Source organism: Balaenoptera borealis, assembly GCF_965194805.1.
Source record: "Balaenoptera borealis genome assembly, chromosome: 3".
Lineage (NCBI taxonomy): Eukaryota > Metazoa > Chordata > Mammalia > Artiodactyla > Balaenopteridae > Balaenoptera > Balaenoptera borealis.
The window spans coordinates 72543854-72564773 of NC_138866.1; the positions used below are offsets into that span (position 1 = coordinate 72543854).

At 41.8% G+C, this 20920-nt stretch overlaps 1 protein-coding gene across 6 annotated transcripts in view; it reads left to right on the forward strand.

Moving 5' to 3' along the window:
• Positions 1-20651, forward strand: part of STXBP6 (syntaxin binding protein 6) — a 264226-nt gene extending 243575 nt beyond the window's left edge. For all 6 annotated transcript variants that reach the window (XM_082384259.1, XM_082384265.1, XM_082384262.1 and 3 more), the window contains 2 exons: positions 10891-11048; positions 16474-20651. In XM_082384259.1, the coding sequence (XP_082240385.1) occupies positions 10891-11048; positions 16474-16497 (182 nt within the window). In that variant the 3' untranslated portion in view covers positions 16498-20651. The remainder of the gene's footprint in view (positions 1-10890; positions 11049-16473) is intronic.
• Positions 20652-20920: the final 269 nt, after the last annotated feature.

The following is a 20920-nucleotide window of genomic DNA, read 5'->3' on the forward strand; positions in this document are numbered from 1 at the left end:
GGACAAGGACACTGGCAGCAGAAGTTCTGGGAAGTACTCCTTGGTGTGAGCCCTCCCAGAGTCTGTCATTAGCCCCATCAAAGAGGCCAGGTAGGCTCAAGTGTTGGGTTGCCTCAGGCCAAACAACCAACAGGGAGGGAACCCAGCCCCACCCATCAACAGTCAAGTGGATTAAAGTTTTACTGAGCTCTGACCACCAGAGCAACAGTCAGCTCTACCCACCACCAGTCCCTCCCATCAAGCCTCCTAGATAGCCTCATCCACCAGAGGGCAGACAGCAGAAGCAAGAACAACTACAGTCCTGCAGCCTGTGGAACAAAAACCACATTCAAAGACAGACAGACAAGATGAAAAGGCAGAGGGCTATGTACCAGATGAAGGAACAAGATAAAACCCCAGAAAAACAACTAAATGAAGTGGACATAGGCAACCTTCCAGAAAAAGAGTTCAGAATAATGATAGTGAAGATGATCCAGGACCTCGGAAAAACAATGGAGGCAAAGATCAAGAAGATGCAAGAAATGTACAACAAAGACCTAGAAGAATTAAAGAACAAACAAAAAGAGATGAACAATACAATAACTGAAATGAAAACTACACGAGAAGGAATCAATAGCAGAATAACTGAGGCAGAAGAACGGGTAAGTGACCTGGAAGACGGAATGGTGGAATTCACTGCTGCGGAACAGACTAAAGAAAAAAGAATGAAAAGAAATGAAGACAACCTAAAAGACCTCTGGGACAACATTAAAAGCAACAACATTCACATTATAGGGGTCCCAGAAGGAGAAGAGAGAGAGAAAGGCCCAGAGAAAATATTAGAAGAGATTATAGCCAAAAACTTCCCTAACATAGGAAAGGAAATAGCCACCGAAGTCCAGGAAGCGCAGAGAGTCCCATACAAGATAAACCCAAGGAGAAACACACCGAGACACATAGTAATCAAATTGGCAAAAATTAAAAGTAAAGAAAAGTTATTGAAAGCAGCAAGGGAAAAATGACAAATAACATACAAGGGAACTCTCATAAGGTTAACAGCTGATTTCTCAGCAGAAACTCCACAAGCCAGAAGGGAGTGGCATGATATACTTAAAGTGATGAAAGGGAAGAACCTACAACCAAGATTACTCTACCCAGCAAGGATCTCATTCAGATTTGATGCTGAAATCAAAAGCTTTTCAGATGAGCAAAAGCTAAGAGAATTCAGCACCACGAAACCATCTTTACAACAAATGCTAAAGCAACTTCTGTAGGTGGGAAACACAAGAGAAGAAAAAGACCCACAAAAACAAACCCAAAACAATTAAGAAAATGATCATAGGAACATACATATTGAGAATAACCTTGAATGTAAGTGGATTAAATGTCCCAAACAAAAGACACAGACTGGCTGAATGGATACAAAAACAAGACCCATATATATGCTGTCTACAAGAGACCCACTTCAGACTTAAGGACACATACAGACAGAAAGTGAGGGGATGGAAAAAGATATTCCATGCAAATGTAAATCAAAAGAAAGCTGGAGTGGCAATTCTCATATCAGACAAAAGAGACTTTAAAATAAAGAATGTTACAAGAGACAAGGAAGGACACTACATAATGATCAAGGGATCAATCCAAGAAGAAGCTATAACAATTATAAATATATATGCACCCAACATAGGAACACCTCAATACATAAGGCAACTGCTAACAGCGATAAAGGAGGAAATCGACAGTAACACAATAACAGTGGGGGACTTTAACACCTCACTTACACCAATAGACAGATCATCCAAAATGAAAATAAATAAGAAAACAGAAGCTATAAATGAGACAATAGACCAGATAGATTTAATTGATATTTATAGGACATTCCATCCAAAAACAGCAGATTACACTTTCTTCTCAACTGCGCACGGAACATTCTCCAGGATAGATCACATCTTGGGTCACAAATCAAGCCTCAGTAAATTTAAGAAAACTGAAATCGGGCTTCCCTGGTGGCGCAGTGGTTGAGAATCTGCCTGCTAATGCAGGGGACACGGGTTCAAGCCCTGATCTGGGAAGATCCCACATGCTGCGGAGCAACTAGGCCCGTGAGCCACAACTACTGAGCCTGTGCTCCGCAACAAGAGAGGCCACGATAGTGAGAGGCCCACGCGCCACAATGAAGAGTAGCCCCCGCCTGCCGCAACTAGAGAAAGCCCTCGCACAGAAACAAAGACCCAACACAGCCAAAAATAAATTAATTATTTAATTTAAAAAAAAACAAAAAACAAAAAAAAACTGAAATCATATCAAGCATCTTTTCTGACCACAATACTATGAGATTAGAAATGAATTACAGGGAAAAACACGTAAAAAACACAAACACATGGAGGCTAAACAATACGTTACTAAATAACCAAGAGATCACTGAAGAAATCAAAGAGGAAATCAAAAAATACCTAGAGACAAATGACAATGAAAACACGACAATCCAAAACCTATGGGATGCAGCAAATAGGGAAGTTTATAGCTATACAAGCCTACCTCAAGAAACAAGAAAAATCTCAAATCTCAATCTAACCTTACACCTAAAGGAACTAGAGAAAGCAGAACAAACAAAACCCAAAGTTAGCAGAAGGAAAGAAATCATAAAAATCAGAGCAGAAATAAATGAAATAGAAACAAAGAAAACACTAGCAAAGATCAATAAAACTAAAAGCTGCTTCTTTGAGAAGATAAACAAAATTGATAAATCATTAGCCAGACTCATCAAGAAAAAGAGGGAGAGGACTCAAATCAATAAAATTAGAAATGAAAAAGAAGTTACAACAGACACCGCAGAAATACAAAGCATCCTAAGAGACTATTACAGGCAACCCTATGCCAATAAAATTGACAACCTGGAAGAAATGGACAAATCCTTAGAAAGGTATAATCTTCCAAGACTGAACCAGGAAAAAATAGAAAATATGAACAGATCAATCACAAGTAATGAAATTGACACTGTGATTAAAAATCTTCCAACAAACAAAAGCCCAGGACCAGATGGCTTCACAGGTGAATTCTATCAAATACTTACAGAAGAGCTAACACCCACACTTCCCAAACTCTTCCAAAAAATTGCAGAGGAACACTCCCAAACTCATTCTATGAGGCCACCATCACCCTGATACCAAAACCAGACAAAGATACTACAAAAAACGAAAATTACAGACCAATATCACTGATGAATACAGATGCAAAAATCCTCAACAAAATACTAGCAAACAGAATCCAACAACACATTAAAAGGATCATACACCACAATCAAGTGGGATTTATCCCAGGGATGCAAGGATTCTTCAATATACACAAATCAATCAATGTGATACACCATATTAACAAACTGAAGCATAAAAACCATATGATCATCTCAATAAATGCTGAAAAAGCTTTTGACAAAATTCAACACCCATTTCTGATAAAAACTCTCCAGAAAGTGGGCATAGAGGGAACCTACCTCAACATAATAAAGGCCATATATGACAAACCCACAGCAAACATCATTCTCAATGGTGAAAAACTGGAAGCATTTCCTCTAAGATCAGGAATGAGTCAAAGATGTCCACTCTCACCACTATTATTCAACATAGTTTTGGAAGTCCTAGCCACAGCAATCAGAGAAGAAAAAGAAATAAAAGGAATACAAATTGGAAAAGAAGAAGTAAAACTGTCACTGTTTGCAGATGACATGATATTATACATAGGGAATCCTAAAGATGCCACCAGAAAACTACTAGAGCTAATCAATGAATTTGGTAAAGTGGCAGGATACAGAATTAATGCACAGAAATCTCTTGCATTCCTATACACTAATGATGAAAAATCTGAAAGAGATATTATGGAAACACTCCCATTTACCATTGCAACAAAAAGAATAAAACACCTAGGAATAAACCCACCTAGGGAGACAAAAGACCTGTATGCAGAAAACTATAAGACACTGATGAAAGAAATTAAAGATGATACCAACAGATGGAGACATATACCATGTTCTTGGATTGGAAGAATCAATACTGTGAAAATGACTATACTACCCAAAGCAATCTACAGATTCAATGCAATCCCTATCAAATTACCAATGGCATTTTTTACGGAACTTGAACAAATCATCTTAAAATTTGTATGGAGACACAAAAGACCCCGAATAGCCAACCAGTCTTGAGGGAAAAAAACGGAGCTGGAGGAATCAGACTCCCTGACTTCAGACTATACTACAAAGCTACAGTAATCAAGACAATATGGTACTGGCACAAAAACAGAAACATAGATCAATGCAACAAGATAGAAAGCCCAGAGATAAACCCACACACCTATGGTCAACTAATCTATGACAAAGGAGGCAAAGATATACAATGGAGAAAAGACAGTCTCTTCAATAAGTGATGCTGGGAAAACTGGACAGCTACATGTAAAAGAATGAAATTAGAACACTCCCTAACACCATACACAAAAATGAACTTAAAATGGATTCGAGACCTAAATGTAAGACCGGACACTATAAAACTCTTAGAGGAAAACATAGGAAGAACACTCTTTGACATAAATCACAGCAAGATCTTTTTTGATCCACCTCCTAGAGTAATGGAAATAAAAACAAAAATAAACAAATGGGACCCAATGAAACTTAAAAGCTTTTGCACAGCAAAGGAAACCATAAACAAGACGAAAAGGCAACCCTCAGAATGGGAGAAAATATTTACAAACGATTCAACGGACAAAGGATTAATCTCCAAAATATATAAACAGCTCATGCAGCTCAGTATTAAAGAAACAAACAACCCAATCCAAAAATGGGCAGAAGACCTAAATAGACATTTCTCCAAGGAAGACATACAGATGGGCAAGAAGCACATGAAAAGCTGCTCAACATCACTAATTATTAGAGAAATTCAAATCAAAACTACAAAGAGGTATCACCTCACTCCTGTTAGAATGGGCATCATCAGAAAATCTACAAACAACAAATGCTGGAGAGGGTGTGGAGAAAAGGGAACCCTGCTGCACTGTTGGTGGGAATGTAAATTGATACAGCCACTATGGAGAAGTGTATGGAGGTTCCTTAAAAAACTAAAAATAGAATTACCATATGACCCAGCAATCCCACTACTGGGCATATACCCAGAGAAAACCATAATTCAAAAAGACACATGCACCCCAATGTTCATTGCAGTACTATTTACAATAGCCAGGATATGGAAGCAACCTAAATGCCCATCGACAGATGAATGGATAAAGAATATGTGGTACATATGTACAATGGAATATTACTCAGCCATAAAAAGGAACGAAATTGAGTCTTTTGTTGAGACGTGGATGGATCTAGAGACTGTCATACAGAGTGAAGTAAGTCAGAAAGAGAAAAACAAATATCGTATATTAACACATGTATGTGGAACCTAGAAAAATGGTACAGATGAGCCAGTCTGCAGGGCAGAAGTTGAGACACAGATGTAGAGAACAGACATATGGACACCAAGGGGGGAAAACTGCGGTGGGGTGGGGATGGTGGTGTGCTGAATTGGGCGATTGGGATTGACATGTATACACTGATTTGTATAAAATTGATGACTAATAACCTGCAGTATAAAAAACAAACAAAACAACTAATAAAAAAAAAAAAGATATGGTGTGTGTGTGTGTGTATATATATGTATATATGTGTGTGTGTATATATATATATATATATATATATATATATATATATATATATATATATATATATATATAGACAATGGAACTCAGCCATAAAAAAGTGAAATCTTGCCATTTGTGACAACACGGATGGACCTTGAGGGTATTATGCTAAGTGAAGTAAGTCAGAAAGAGAAATACAAATACAGTACGATTTCACTCATATGTGGAATATTTTTTAAGTTAAAATTAATTTTTAAAAAAATGAACAAGCCAAACAAAAGGAAAACAGACACATAGATACAAAGAACAGAGTAGTGGTTACCAGAGAGGAAGGGGGTCGGAGGAGGATGAAATAGATAAAAAGGGGGTCAACTGTATGGTGACAGATGGAAACTAAGCTTTTGGTGGTGAGCACACTGCAGTGTATACAGAAGTTGAAATATAATGGTGTGCACGGAAGGAAGGAAGGAAGGATGGACACTTTTGGACACGCACCCAATATTGAAAAGGGAAATAATTGAATAAATTACAACAGTGTTATGTAGCCATTATAAACAGTATTTTCAAAGAATGTTCCATGACATGGAAAAGTACCCACAATAGGATACAGTACTAAATATATATAGTATGGCCTCAACCATGTTTTAGAAAAACACAGACAGAAAAATTACTAGGATAAAATGCACCATAAATGTAAATGTGGTTATCTCTAAGCAATTGAATACTACACGGTTTTATTGCCTTTTTATAGTAATATGTATTCTAAATTTTCTATAGTAAGTTGTTTTAGCTTGTAATAATGACAAGATGTTTTCTTTTGTATTATGGCTTTAAGAAATGCTTTAGGAACTGCTACACTGAAGTCTTCATTCCATACAGTTAATGCAGACTGTATTAATCTCAAATACAAGAAAATTCCCATGGAGAGCCAATGTAACAGTAAGAGAACTGGCTCTGGAGCTGGGCTTCCTGAGTTCAAAACCTAGCTCTGCTCTTCACTTACTGTGGGATCCTTGGCGCACTGCTAACCCTCTCTCTCTCCGTTGGTGCTCCCATTGGTAAAAAGTGGGATCAGTGATGTGCCATCCCATAGGCTGTTGTGAGGAGCAGATTTTAGTAAGTGCCTAGAACATAGTAAGTGGTCAGGCAACTGCTATTTTTGCATTGGATTTAAAAGCTATTTAACTTCTGTTATTTTTATACCTTGCAGTTGTTTATTTTAAGGCTGGTAACAACAGATTTTTTACCAACTTTCTCTTCACTTTCACTATAGCAAAAGCATTCCCCTTTTTGCATTTTGTTGTTGACTTAATTCATTGAATGCCTGGCACAATCTCTAGGTGAGATAGCTGGCTTCATTAGACACAGACTAAACCCTTAGTCATTTGGCAAGTTTAGAATTTGAAGACCTAGTTAGATCATGTAACAGCATCAGTCACGTGTCCAACCCTCTGCTAAGCCATGGAGAAATCATTGGAAGGATGATATATTTTTTCTGCCTCTAAGCCAACCAACATTTATTGAGTCTCTCCTATGTGCCAGGGATTGCAAATACAAAAGTGAGAAAGGCACAGCCCCTGCTTTCAAGGAGCTCACACTAGATACCCAGCAATTACATGCATTATGATAAATGCACCATTTGAAATAGACACAAGATAATGTGTATGTTGGGGGCAACAATGGTTTAGGGTGGGCTAGATATGACAGTCTTTCCTAGGAAAGGGGTCTGAAGTGTACTGAAGCACATAGGAGTAAGTGGGAAGGCTAAGATGAGACTCAGAGTTCACACAGAGGTAGCAGTAAGCACAAAAGCATACAGGTAAAAGAAACATGACACATCTGCGAAAATTTAGGTAACTTGGCAAGGCGTGGCGTGGGATTGGAGATCACTGGGGAGAGGAAAAATGGATGAGGTTCTAAGATGAGCTGAGAGTGAGGCAGGGCAAAGTTCTCAATTTTATCTTGGAAGCAGTGAGAAGATGGTAACGAATTTGCCTTTCTACAAGTGTACTATAGAAATGTGTGGAAGATGAACCAGAAAAGGTGTGGGGACACCTAACAACAAAAGGCTCTTGCTATATCTCTGAAGGCAAGAGGGACTGGATCAATACAGAGATAATGAAGCTGGCAAAGAGGGCAGAGAGTAGAGAGCTGGATAGCAGGTGACGTGTAGTTGCATGTGGTAAAAGTAAGGGAGGAATCTGGACTGGGCTCCCAGATTTATGAATTGAGGAGCAAGCTGGGCAGATAGTGGAGTTACTGACTGAGCAGGGGACCCCAAAAGAAAAGCAGGTGTGATAATGGGGTCAGGTGTAGACATAGCGAATTCAAGATGACTTTGGGTGACTCACCTGAAGTTGCCCAGTAAGAAAACATGGGTCTGGAGCCTCAGCAGCACAACCTAGAAAAAAGCAAAAATTTGGTCATTGAAGCCATGAGCTGGGTAGACCTGTCCTAGGGAGAGTCTGCAGAACGAGAAAGAGAAGAGGGCCAAGGACAGAACCCTGGAATTACAGCATTTGCAAGATATCAGAGAGAATAGAGCAAGCAAGCGGGAGACCCGAATCTAGAGGAGGAAGATTCAAGATAGGGAATGGTCAACAGAGTGAAAGGGTGCCCTCAGGGAATATGTAATCCAGCTGGTAAGTCACTGCATCTATGGGTGAAGAAATGAGGTAGAAGAGTTGTCCATGACTGTACTTGATCAATCACCCAAGAAGGATATAGACAGCTCTTACAAAGTTGAGAAGAGAATGTAATTGACCTGAAAGGCAATGGGACTTCACTGAGCCTGAAATACAGGTAGAATTGAAACCAGAGGAGGACATTTCAACTGAGGTGATGAGATTTGTTCAAATCCATCCTCGTGGCTGAAAATAACTGAAGGTGGATTTTTTATTGACAGTGGTCAGCAGTGTCATCACTGAATAATGAAGACAGCATTTGGTTCTCTTCTAGTTATAACAACTCTTGGTTAAACAGTATCATGTAAAACTGGGTGCAGTGTTGATCTGACGTCTGTACAAGATTAACTTTAAGAAAGTCGTGACAGGAAGACAGTATGGCTCACGCAAAGCAGATTCATTCTAGAAACACAGATGTGTCTTACTTTAAGGGCACCATGAGGGTCAGTTCCGATGGGGAAAAAACCTATCCTGGTTATATACCCTCTTGATTTTATGATAACTAATTCTAAAATCCCTTTGGTTTAATGCAGCTGTTCCTGGCTGTGGAGTTGCAGGTACCCTGCCCCATCTTTTCTCTAGCCTCTGGCGGCTAAGCTGTGGGCATGTGGAAGGAAGCAGGAAGGGGAGATTTTCTTGTGCCCTCCCCCAACTCCTCTCCGCCTTCAGTCCCTTCACTGTCTTATTCTTTCCCATTGGCCTGTTCCTTCTTGGGAGCACCTGGCTTGCAGTGCAGCTTAGGCAATAACTCTTCATTTACCAAGAGGAATAGGTTTCTTTAGGATAGAAACAGTCAGGCATTACCTCGGGAAATAACCTGTCAAAACCTATCTTTGGTGGTCTTCTCACAATTCTGTCATAGTGATTGCTTTCCATGACCAATGCCACATCTGCAGAGAGGAAGGTACAGAATAAGGAAAAGGCATTGGGAAACCAGTTTCCAGTGCTAGCTATGTCACTTTCCTAGTGACATGATCTTGTGGAAGCCCTGAACCTCACCTAGTCTCAGTCTTCTCAGTAGAATTTCTGTGACAATCAAATGAGACAATATTTGTAACGATGCTTTATGACTGCAAAATGCTATTCAAATATTAAGCAGTGGTGATAGGCTATAATCATAACCATGATATGAAAGCAAATGGGAACCCAGATTCCTCCTCCTAAATCTGTTCTGAAGACCTAGACAGACCTTCCATTCCAACCCTTGCATTCAGCCAGTTTCTCCAGAGCCACATCTCCTCTGTTAATCTGTGCTGACTTATCTTGGCTCCAGTAGTGCTTGATGCAGCTGAGTAATAGTAAGCTAACTCCATTCTCCTCCCCTTAGTGCATAGTGGAAGCCCTTGAAATCCACCCCTAAAGAAGAAAACTGGAAAACAATGTACAAAGTGCTTCCTCTGGGGCAGGCACTTTCTTTGCCTGAGATCCTTTTTCACAAACCACAGACTGTTCCCACAGAGGAGAAATGAGGGAGCCTTTGCAGCTGAGACCAGTGGAAATTACGTTTCTATTAAAAGCTGTCTGTGGCTAGATGTATCCATCCCAGGTACAAAGTTAAATGATGTAATAAAAACGTATTCAAAGACATAAAGCTATTCTATAAAATGCCATTTAACTATCTTCCACTCAGCATTAACAAAATACAGCTACAAATCTCCTTTGGTTGTAATTTGGCAAGTTTCTAGGTCTCCGTGGGTTATGCATCTGCCAGTTTGTCACTGTTGAATTCTCTTCTCCAGTCCTGGTAAATGGGATGTCAGGGATGCATAACCATTTGAAATGTGATGGTTTTCAACTTTCTCAGTATCATCATTCATGAATCTGGGAGTGCTAAGTTCCTTCTAGGACAGGTTTCTGTCACTGTTTTTTACCTGCTGGCTAAGTACAGTGCTGAGGCCCCATGTTTCATATACTTGAGATCAGAGGCAAAGAGGCCCAACCAACCAGGCCATGGCTCGGGATTCAAGGTTGGGAACTGACATATCTCCTCTGAACTTTGAGACTGATCGATAGCTTCTTACGTGGGGCTATGCATTTAGGGGTGAAGGGGTAAAATGGAAGGGAACAGTTGAAAGGAATACAGAGCATCATATATGGAGAAGTTCTGTACCCCCAATTTTCCTGTGGTTATCCATCTAAACCTCAGGTCAAGAGGAAATGCTCATATGACCCAGATATGCCTCACTGAACTTGCCTAATTCTATGCACTTGTTAGGGTTTCCATCTACCTTTGCAAGCCAAGTCCTAAATTCAGATGGACCCCGCTCTTCTGAGCCTTACCCAAGAGAATGCCGGTAGAATGGAAATGAGTGCTGTCAGTGACGGGGCTGCGAAAGAAGCCTTCAGCACTTGCCCAGGTCCTACAGTCAGTGGGTATTCTTCCTAAAAGTGAGTCAGTCAGACCAAGTCAGAAGAAAAGTCGACTTGTTTCCTAGACACTCGAGGCCTTTCCAGAGTCTGACCCACCTTGCTTTTTCGGGGCGCTCACCCTGGGCGGGGGGGTGTCACTGTAGGTCAGCCGAGCCAGCTTCTCAATGTTCTTCCTGTTCTCTTTCAGGAAACAGCATCCTCCATTCAGCGGCCGACAGCGTGACCAGTGCAGTGCAGAAAGCGAGCCAGGCCTTGAACGAGCGCGGGGAGCGCTTAGGCCGCGCAGAGGAGAAGACGGAAGACATGAAGAACAGCGCCCAGCAGTTTGCAGAAACTGCACACAAGGTGGGTCCCGCAGCGCGGCCGAGGGCTCAGCTCTGGGTTGTCAGGGAGCTTTGGTGCCCAAAACTTTATATCAGTATGTTTCCCAGGTGGGAGAAAAACCTCAGGCACAAAGTCAAGCCTTTTTTCTTTTTTTGGCCCCTGTATACAGTTTCCTTCTGCTACTTAGTAAGTACCAGAGTTGGTAAGATTTCTTCTTGGACCTGTTTCTTTGGTTATCTCGTTTCTGCTGTCTTCAGCCCTGTCTCTGACCCCGTATCTTTGGGAAATGTGGACCATCTTTACTTCCTACCCAGAAGTTTAAGGCTCAAGTTTCAGGGAACAGGATGGGGGTGGGGGTAGGACAGGTTTAAGAATATCCCTCCTCTGTTAGCCAGTGCTTGAAAGAGGACTGTGGGCTCTTGTGCTTACTTTTCCATGCTGTCCCTTTCTGGTCATGAGCCTCGCATCCTGTGTTCTTATCTCTTTACCGTATAAAAAGCAAACTCTAGTCCCAGGGCACCTCAGGGCTAGTTTCCCCTGTGGAGGGGCCTTGGACCTCTAAGGCTGACCTGACTAGTGCAGAGCTGCCTGCAAAATTCCCACCTGCCTCTGGGTCCAGAGAATGGTGTTTTCCACATGCCTCAGGTGTACACATGCACATTCACACATGCACTGAAAATGTGCCTTTCAGAAGGGGAAGGGGGAGTTTTTATTGGCAGCCAGCTATCTAAGGCAGTCACAAACCAAAGGAAAGAGAAGCCCTGTTGGTCAGGCGATAAAAGAGGATTTATTACTGTTCTTGTACTTTGGATCAAAGGGCAGCTCTTTTTTGGCTAGTGATTTGAATTTAGGTTTCCAGAAACAACTTTTGCTGATAATTGTTGGCATGTCAGACTCATGATCTGGCCTTTCAAGATAGGCTTTTCAGGTGACCTTTGGGGAAAAAATTAATTTGCTTCAAAAGAAAACCCCGCTTTTGCTGAGGAAACAAGAATGGACAACCTGAAAAGCAATGGGAAAAATCTCTCCAGCTGAGCCAGGCTGGCCCCTTCCCGAGGCTTAAGCCCAGGCCTGACTGCAGATCCAGATCTGAGTGGATGCATCTAGCCTGCCCTTCTTGCATCCCCTTTGCACAGACCTGTCTCGTTGTGTCATCAGTTCCCTATCATGACAGTGTCTTACTGTACTGCTGCCTTAGGGGCCCATTTGGAGTTCAAACCTGGCTGAAAATGCAGGCAGCCCTGCTGGGGGCCAGAGCCTGTCTTGCTGCGGCTGTCACAGAGGGAGCAAGCTCAGAATTATGGTTCCCCTCATCCCTTCTGCAGCCTTTGTGATATAGAAATAATGATGGAGTGGAGATGTTAGAATTGCTACCCAACGTCATTTATAGCAACAGCCACTGTAGTGATTTAAAAGGGGGATGGGCAGTGGAAGCCTGGGGAAACATTTAAAGTGTTGATTTGGAGAAGAGAAGACTACAGGAATTATTTTTTAATTGTATTCAGGTCTGGGAAGGGCGATATTGCAGCAATTCTCTTTCGTGTCTTGTTATACAGAATAGAGCACTCAGTGGTGCACTGATGACATTCTGCTAAAATAAGAGTTTAGGTTAATGATTAGGCCATGAACCAGGTTACCAAGGAAGTCTGTGAGATCATTCTTCCTAATGTGGAGTAGACAATACCTGGAGGTCATCCATGTCACTGTCTGCCTCAGAGGAGGTCATACAAACACTGGGTTGGATAGCCTAACTAGATGGCCAGAATTCTTGGCCCTGGTCACCCTGTTTCCCTGATACTGTGGCCAAGTTTGCTAGGTAGTTGGGAAGACAGTATGGTATGGTAGTTAACATCTTGTGTTTGATTTAGCAACTCCATGACCTTGGGCAGGGGCTTAATTTCTCTAAGCCCCAGTTTCCTCATCAGTAAAATAGGGCTAACTAATAATAGTACCTTTCTCCTAGGGTGTTGAGAGAATTGAATGCATTCAAACCTATAAATTGGTTAGCACAATACTTGGTGCATATAAATCTCAGTTAGTATTAGTTATAATTGTTTCCATAAAAATGGTTTCTGCTGAGCCTGCTGCAATCCATCACATGATGAGCACTGTAGAGGGTTGGAGAAATGTGACCGAGGATCCCAGCCCAGGGGTGGGGAGGGACTGGTGGTGAAGAGTCTGTGCCCTCCAAAGGAGGGTGGGAGGGCCTCCTGCTGAATGCTGACACTTTCTAAACACAGAGCAGCCCTTGCAAACAGGACCTGTCAGAACAGAAACTGATTAGGCCACCAAAGGCACAGGGGTCTCTGGCTTTGACCACTGGGAGGACTGGTACCAGCCAGTTACCTATTTCTGTAGAGATGGGCGCAGCAGGGGGCAGTCTCCACTCGCTTTGGCTTCCTCTCCTGTGGGTGGCGTCAGGGTGGGGGGAGGGGCTGCTAGTGTCTCTCAGTGTGTTTGAGGGAGTGGGAGAGAGACACAACAGTAACCAGACTTGCAGTTTTCTAAAACTGCAAGTCTGGGATGTGTGCTTATGAATCACCAGCATGGGCAGGATTCCTCAGGAGGAGGTTGCCCTCTTGAGATAAGGTGTGGCTATTTTCCCAGGGACCAGGACTCCTGATTTGTCCCACTAGTGTAGGCTGTCCGTTTAGATGTCATTTCACTGGCCGAGCCCCTACCAGGCCTACTGGTGAGGAGAGAGTTCAGAGGTGGAACCCAGGCCTTCCACCACTGCCTCCCCAAACATGGCTCTGGTGACTCATCAAGAGTGGGCTGTGTTTAGACGTCGAGACACAGTGCACTTGTTAGACCCCTGACAGAGAAAGGCAGTGCTGGGTTCCTCTGGGCTCCCTGGTTGAACAAGAGCATGCAACCTCAGCTGGAGAGTAGGGCACACCTTCTGGATTGCAATAGAAGAAGCTATCCTCTGGCTTTCTCGATTTTCCCAGGACTCCTACAGAGACCCAGGTACATTAGTGAGTGGATCACCTTTGTAGGCGCCTGCCATCAAGACATGTGGGCGCTTGGCTCCCGCAGAGCCAATGGAAAGGTGTCTGCACCCCCTCTTCCCCAGCTCTGTTCAGCCTGGCTTGGGAAGCGTGGTTCCTTCCTGAACTGTGAGCTTGGTACAGTCTCAGACCTTAGGGAAGTCCAGCTCAGCCGCAGAGCAGGCCTGCTCACTCTCCTCTGCTTCAGAAAGTGCGACAGTGCAGCGTGCGCAGTGCTTTGACGCCTGCCTTGACTGGTGAGTCGGCAGGCGAGAGGGATACCCACACCTAGGCGTCCTCAGATGCTGTTTATTTCCCACAGGCAAGAACAGTGATCTGCCCTGTTTTGCACAAGCGCACATTTGTAGGGGAGGGAGCGGTGAGTGGCATTTCCCTCACTGGCAGGGAGTGGCTCCCTCTGTCCCTACCACGGTCACCTACTCCCTGGGGGTCTAAGCGAGAAGGGGCCTCAAGAGTCCAGGCCTCTTAAAAAATACCCCCTGTATGAGTAACAACTTTTTCTATTATTGTCATTGTTATTTAGATGGAGTCATTTACACAGCTTTGAAAGAGAAAGCTTTCCATGAAACATGAAGAGAACAAAAATATAGCAAAAGGAAGTTTTTAACTTCTCTTCTGTAGGAACTCTGACATCTACATTAATCCATAAGCATTTGAGTTGGAGATGATATTTACAGACATGAGGAAACTGAGGTACGGAGCAATTGTGGCTTAGAGCTCAAGGTCATACAGCAGATTTGTAGCAGGGAAGCAACAGCACCGTGCCTTCCATATTCTAAAGCTTCTAACTCCCAGGAAGTTAAAAAAACAAAACAAGGTAGCGTGGAAATGATGCGCCTTTCTGCAAAAATACCTCAAATGGCAAAACGTCCAATCCAGCTGTACTTCTGCGAAGCTGAACTGGCATGGCCCCGCCCAGCTGGGGCTCCCCTTAGCGCCAGTCCCAGCTGCACTGGAGAGGTAACCAGGGTCTGGCGTGAGAAGCAACACGATTGCTGCTGAGGATTAATGACTGTGGGTAAATTGGCAAAGCCCATTAGCTGAAGGTTAACAGCTGAGTGAATAACAGGACAGCAGCACTGATCAAATATTTATGGTTGGTATTCATTATGCATAACACTTAACAGCTCTGTGTTGATTTGAATGGTCCACATTGCTAAATAATGTATTAAAACTAGAGGCAGAGCAAGAAGTGGAGGCCGTACAGTGGAGGGGCTCAGAGTGTGGCCAGGGAGTGGGACGGATCTGAGAGAGAGCCCCGGCTCTGCCATTTCCACCCACCATGTTTCCTGGACTGTAAAGTCTTCGAGTTCAGGAGTTAGCCTTCTTGGCAAAAACCAACAGCACTTTAGCACAGCAGCCTGGACACACTCAGGGCTTCACAAACACCATCTGACAGTTGACTGGCTGTTGGCATCAGCACTGCAAAAGGTCCTTGAGGGTCTTCGCTTAGGCTGGCTTCACCAGGTACAGGCACCTGGAGCTCTTCCAGCTGACATTGCCCAATTAGAGATTAATTTAGCGACACGACTACCCCCAGTAACTCCAGCCCCAACCTCAGGGATTAATCCCTAATAACAGACTCTAGACACGAGGGATCACAATTCAGCCTCAACCCTGCCTTCTGCTTCACATCAGTGTATGGGCTCCTTGGAAGGGATCTGGCTATGGAAGGCAATGTCAGATTAATTTTATGTTTTGTACCTCCATACATTTCCTTAAATATATTATCATGGGCTCCAGCTGGGCTTGGGAAGCTATTGAATGATACAGTGGTATTTGGTGTTCCCATTTATAAAGATCTAACATTTCAATAAACCACATTTTTCAAATACCAGTGGGAGCAGTAAGTCAAGGTCTGAATTTGGTCTATTGTTCAGTCCTGGTTGGTAAAACAGTCTACTATTGTTCAGTCCTGGTTGGTAAAACAGTCTAATTGTCAAGTGCTTTGGACCTGGTTGAATGTCCAGGATATTACGTGGATTATTGCAGCTTGTTTGTTTCTCTACAGTTGGTGATTTTTAATACTTTACGAGATGTCAGTAAATACATTTGGAGAGTGTTGGTCTTCCTGGATAACTAGTAACCTGGGAGCCCAGAGGCCTTTGTTTCTAGGGTAGGTCACTCATTCTGCCTCTACTTTGCCTCTTCCATTTGCTCCTTCAGTGGCCTGAAGGAACATCACGTAGCACCCTCCCTGACCTGGACACATACACCAACAACAGTACTGTAAGGGGGAGTAACAAATGCAGTGCTCAGGGGACTGTTTAGGGACATGCTGCACATTTACTAAGTGCCACTGTGAACTGTAGTGGTGATCTGCCACAGCAAGGAGAATCTTGGTGTTGCTTCTCATCGCGGATGTGGGCAAGGAGCAGCAAACGAACTCTCCCCACTGCTGCTAACATCTTACTTTTGTCCCTTTCTCTCCTTAGCTTGCCATGAAGCACAAATGTTGAGAAACTGCCTCTCCTGGTGACCTCTTAAGAGAAAATGAAGTTTGTTCAGCAGTTTTTACAAGAATTCTGGACCTCCGCTTGCTTCTTTTTTTCCCAAAATGTGGACATTTAGGTTATTTTTCCTTTTCAGATGTTAATATGAGAGAAAAGATGTTGTGTTTATACATTTCCCTAATAATCTTGCTAAGAAATGCTGCAAGCATCAGCTTTATTTTTTTCCCACTGTGTGTATGCGTGTGTCTGTATGTGTTTTCTCTTTAAGGCTTTTTTTTTTTTTTTTTGGTAGTTTGAATATGAAATTTGGACCAAATGATATATTGAGCTAGGTCTAAACTGTATTTTTTTCCTGATATTAAGCAGGAAGACATTTTAATGTGGTGACGTCAGATGTTATTGTTCCTGGTTGGAAATAAAAGTCAAGCAGTGATTGGCTTCACTCAGTTTCTTAGCTACTCTTAATCTCTGAAGGTTAAGATTCTATATCCTGAGACACAAATCTGTATTAGAAAAAACAATTGGATTTATCAGGGGAAACAGCAGTCTTAGATTTTGCTTTTCGTGTAGTAACTTCTTGCATGAGCCATCACCAGCATTCAAAAAAACAAATCAGAATCACAGATAGAAATCTACTTTCTGAGCTACAGTTTAAATTCTTCCATTACTTGTTTCCAGGCTGATTATTTAGAATTACCGTATAAAGGATAAAAATTTGAGATTAAAGACCTAAGGAAAAGCCTATTTAAAAACCTCTGTGCATTCATGAATGTTTCTCTGTCACTGTCCCAAATTACAGTAGCTGGTCTTGAAAAGAGCTTGGATTTTTATCAAGAATTGATTTGTCCAGATAAAGGTCTGTGTAAAGGATAATGTGAAAAGATACTACATTTAAAATCTTTTTTCTTTTCTTTTTACAAAGTCATGCCTGTTTAGAGACGCCTTCATAATGTCCTTGGGAAATGGCCTTCGGTTCTTGGTATCTGATTTTTGGAGGTTTTGATGTTGTTATTGCTGTCTATTAATCTAATTTAAAGTGTGGGTTTTTCTTGACAAATTGCATTTCATGGCAATTGCAACTTGCCTGGTCTGACATAAAACAGCACAGTCATAAAGCCTTTACATTGCAGTCAGACTGAATGAGGTTGGTTCATACAGCTCCTGATTTTGTATCACTCAACACAGGCCTGGATTTTCAGTCTAGGAGTTTGGTTTCTTAGAAGGTTAAAATGCTAAATATAAAAGCTGTGTGCTTTGTCTTCCTGAAACAAGGAGGCAAGCTGTACATCCGCTGCGATGCATTGATTTTTTTTAAGCTGCCTGGATCTTTAGGACCCCTTTCTATTCCTTCCTACCCATTGAGGCCATGTGTATTGTAGGCTCTTATAGCAGCATATGATGACTTTGGGATTATTTATGCTGATTTAAATAGCTTAAGTTCTCCTGATAAAGCATTCCCAGGGAGATAGAAAATTGGGCTATTGTGGGGAAAAATGATCTTAGTCACTATGTGTCAAAAGGGAGATGGGATTTGCCAGAGACAAATTTCTGAATCCTCTTAGGGAGATGATCCAGTTTAAGAAAACTCTGTAAAATTTATAGGGTAAACTATATAAGTTTACTATAATATTTTGTACTTTTCTTTTGGTGTCTTAAAAGTTTAAAGAAGCAAGGAACTTGCTCTCTGGTGAGTACCATTAGAAGCATTTACAATTTCTAAGAAAAGCTGAAAACATCACACCAAATAGGTTTTCTTTGCAGGCCTCAGTATAGAAAATGCACGTGTGCACGCGTGCACACACACACAGATATATTCATCTTCCCAAATTCAATTCTAGCTTCAGATAGATAGTTCGTATAAATAATTGAAATGGTAAATCTAAAATGCCCTGACAATCAGCCAAACTCAATTTGTCGCCAAGTATCTAACAACAGTGTTTGTGAAGCTGCTTCTAAAGTAGCAGAGGGTGAGGTCATAAGCATACTGTGAAATTTGAGATTTTTTCCTCTCCGGTAGACTTGTGATAGTTACTCTTCATAAATGCAAGTACTCCACATCTTGCCCTCTTTTCCTCACTCTCTGCTTATCCTTTTAGACTTAAGTCTTCTTGGAAATGTCCTGGATTTGAAGAAAGACTATCTGCATTGTTATTACCTTCCTCTATTGATTTGCTTCCAGGCTGTGGTCATGTCCTTGACCTCCCTGTGTCCAAGTCCTACTACCTAGGCCTCTGCCCACAGAGAGGCCAAACAGCAACCCCAGCCCCTCCTGGACCTCCTGACTTCTTGCACAGGAGCGAGCCCTGTGATGACGTACATGAGGTTCTTTGCTATCCTTTTGTAGAAGGTGCTTCAATACAAAATATTAATACAATCTAACCTAGAGAAAATTGCTAAAATGACTCACATTATTTGGGACCAATTCAGTGGCTTGCTAAAAGACATTTCTTTGTTTCATTTCTGCACCTCTCTATTGAGTTTTGGAAATACTACATTTCAGTGAAGGATTTCTTAAACTGTACTGACAACTCGTAAAGAAAAGAGACTTCCCAGTGTTCTCACTTCTTCCTGGAATGTAGCTGTAGTATTCTTCCCTAGTACTCTTAGGTACCTGTGTACAGGAAGTAGACAGTGATTCAGGTTAATGTTTCATATTAAAGAAGGTATTTGTAAAATGTAACAAGATCAGTAGTTAACTTTTTTAAGCTCTGAAAAAATAAAGGTTATGTGTTAGACTTAAAATTACAGTGAAATCTGTCTTAATACTACTTTTGTGGCTAACGAAAGTTATGCATTTATGTAAAAATATTTACAGAATGCCCTCAACAAAGGATATTAAAGATAGGTTTCACTTTTAATTTTTAGAATTGTGACACTGCTGATGTCTGCTGTACAGTTATTAATTCTTCAGAAGTTCCCTAAGATGTCAAATAATCATTTTTGTTCCTTTCAGAGACAAGTAACACCTGCTCTGTGATTCACTAATACAGCAAACTCTAATTTTGTCATTAAATATTTGAACTCTGTGATGAAAGTTCGTTTCTCTCAGTTATTTGGGAAATCTCTCAAACACCACCAGATAGGTAGGCAACGTCACACTTTTGTTGCTAATGGGAAGACCCTATGTGCCTCCAGGAGACCTAAGAATTGGGATTAGCATTCTGATAACATTTCTTCATGGACATTCTAATGGGAGAACTTGAAATGTAAAAAAGACTAAAGAGCTAACTAACCTTAATTTAGACAATGAGCTTCTATCCAGCAAAAGTTAAGGTTTTTTATTTTCTTTTCATGGGCAAAGCAGTTAAGCTTGATTTGTAGTTACCTTTCTGCTGATATTAGTGATGTGCTCAACTCAAGTACATATTACCGCATGTGCCCTCGTTCAGCAGACTATTTTCATGTCCTTTTAAATTGGAAAGAAGACTTGATCAAATTATGTCAATTTATTTTTATGGGAAAGCAAATGCAACTTATTGCATCGCCATTTGCTTTCAAGGGAAGTGGCTTTGGTGATGGCTGTAGCAGAACAACCCTCTGTAGGTTGGCATAGATACAGTGAAGCAGGCAGACTTTGAAATATTTCCTGGGAGGACTGCAGGTGGAAGGGAAAGGCTACCACCTCCACTTTCCAGAGAAAAAAGGATAGAGAGATGGTTTGCCTAGATGAGGACTTGGCCTTTAGTTAATTAGGTATTTAAAGGCATCGTTCTTGTGAACTAATTATAAACCCACTGACTTGCAAAGGTGATCTTTTCTTTTAGTATAATTTTTGTTAGCAATTATACCACAACCAACTCTCAAATTTTATGGGAGAATTAATATAAATATATATTTTTTAAATCAGTAATGCCTTTCCTTCTTGCTGTCAACGAGAACATGCTTAGAAAAAACTATTAGTTGTCCCTTGAATAATGGGTTTGAACTGCCTAGGTTCACATGTATGTGGGGTTTTTTTCAATAGATGCATACTACAGTACTACACAATCCATAGTTGGTTGAATCCAGATTCAACCAACCACACATACGGAGGACCAACTGTAAAGTTATAGGCAGATTTCTGATTATTTGGGGGGGGGGGTGGCGGGGTGGCACCCCTGACCCTTTCATTGTTCAAAAGTCAACTGTATTGACTTATCAATCATCAAGTGCCTAAACAAGCAGATTGAGGGCAGGGTGAGATAGAGAGAAGAGGGAGGATAAAAAATACCAGAAATAGGGCTTCCCTGGTGGCGCAGTGGTTGAGAATCCGCCTGCCAATGCAGGGGACACGGGTTCGAGCCCTGGTCTGGGAAGATCCCACATGCCGCGGAGCAACTAGGCCCGTGAGTCACAACTACTGAGCCTGCGCGTCTAGAGCCTGTGCTCCGCAACAAGAGAGGCCGCGATAGTGAGAGGCCCGCGCACCGCGATGAAGAGTGGCCCCCGC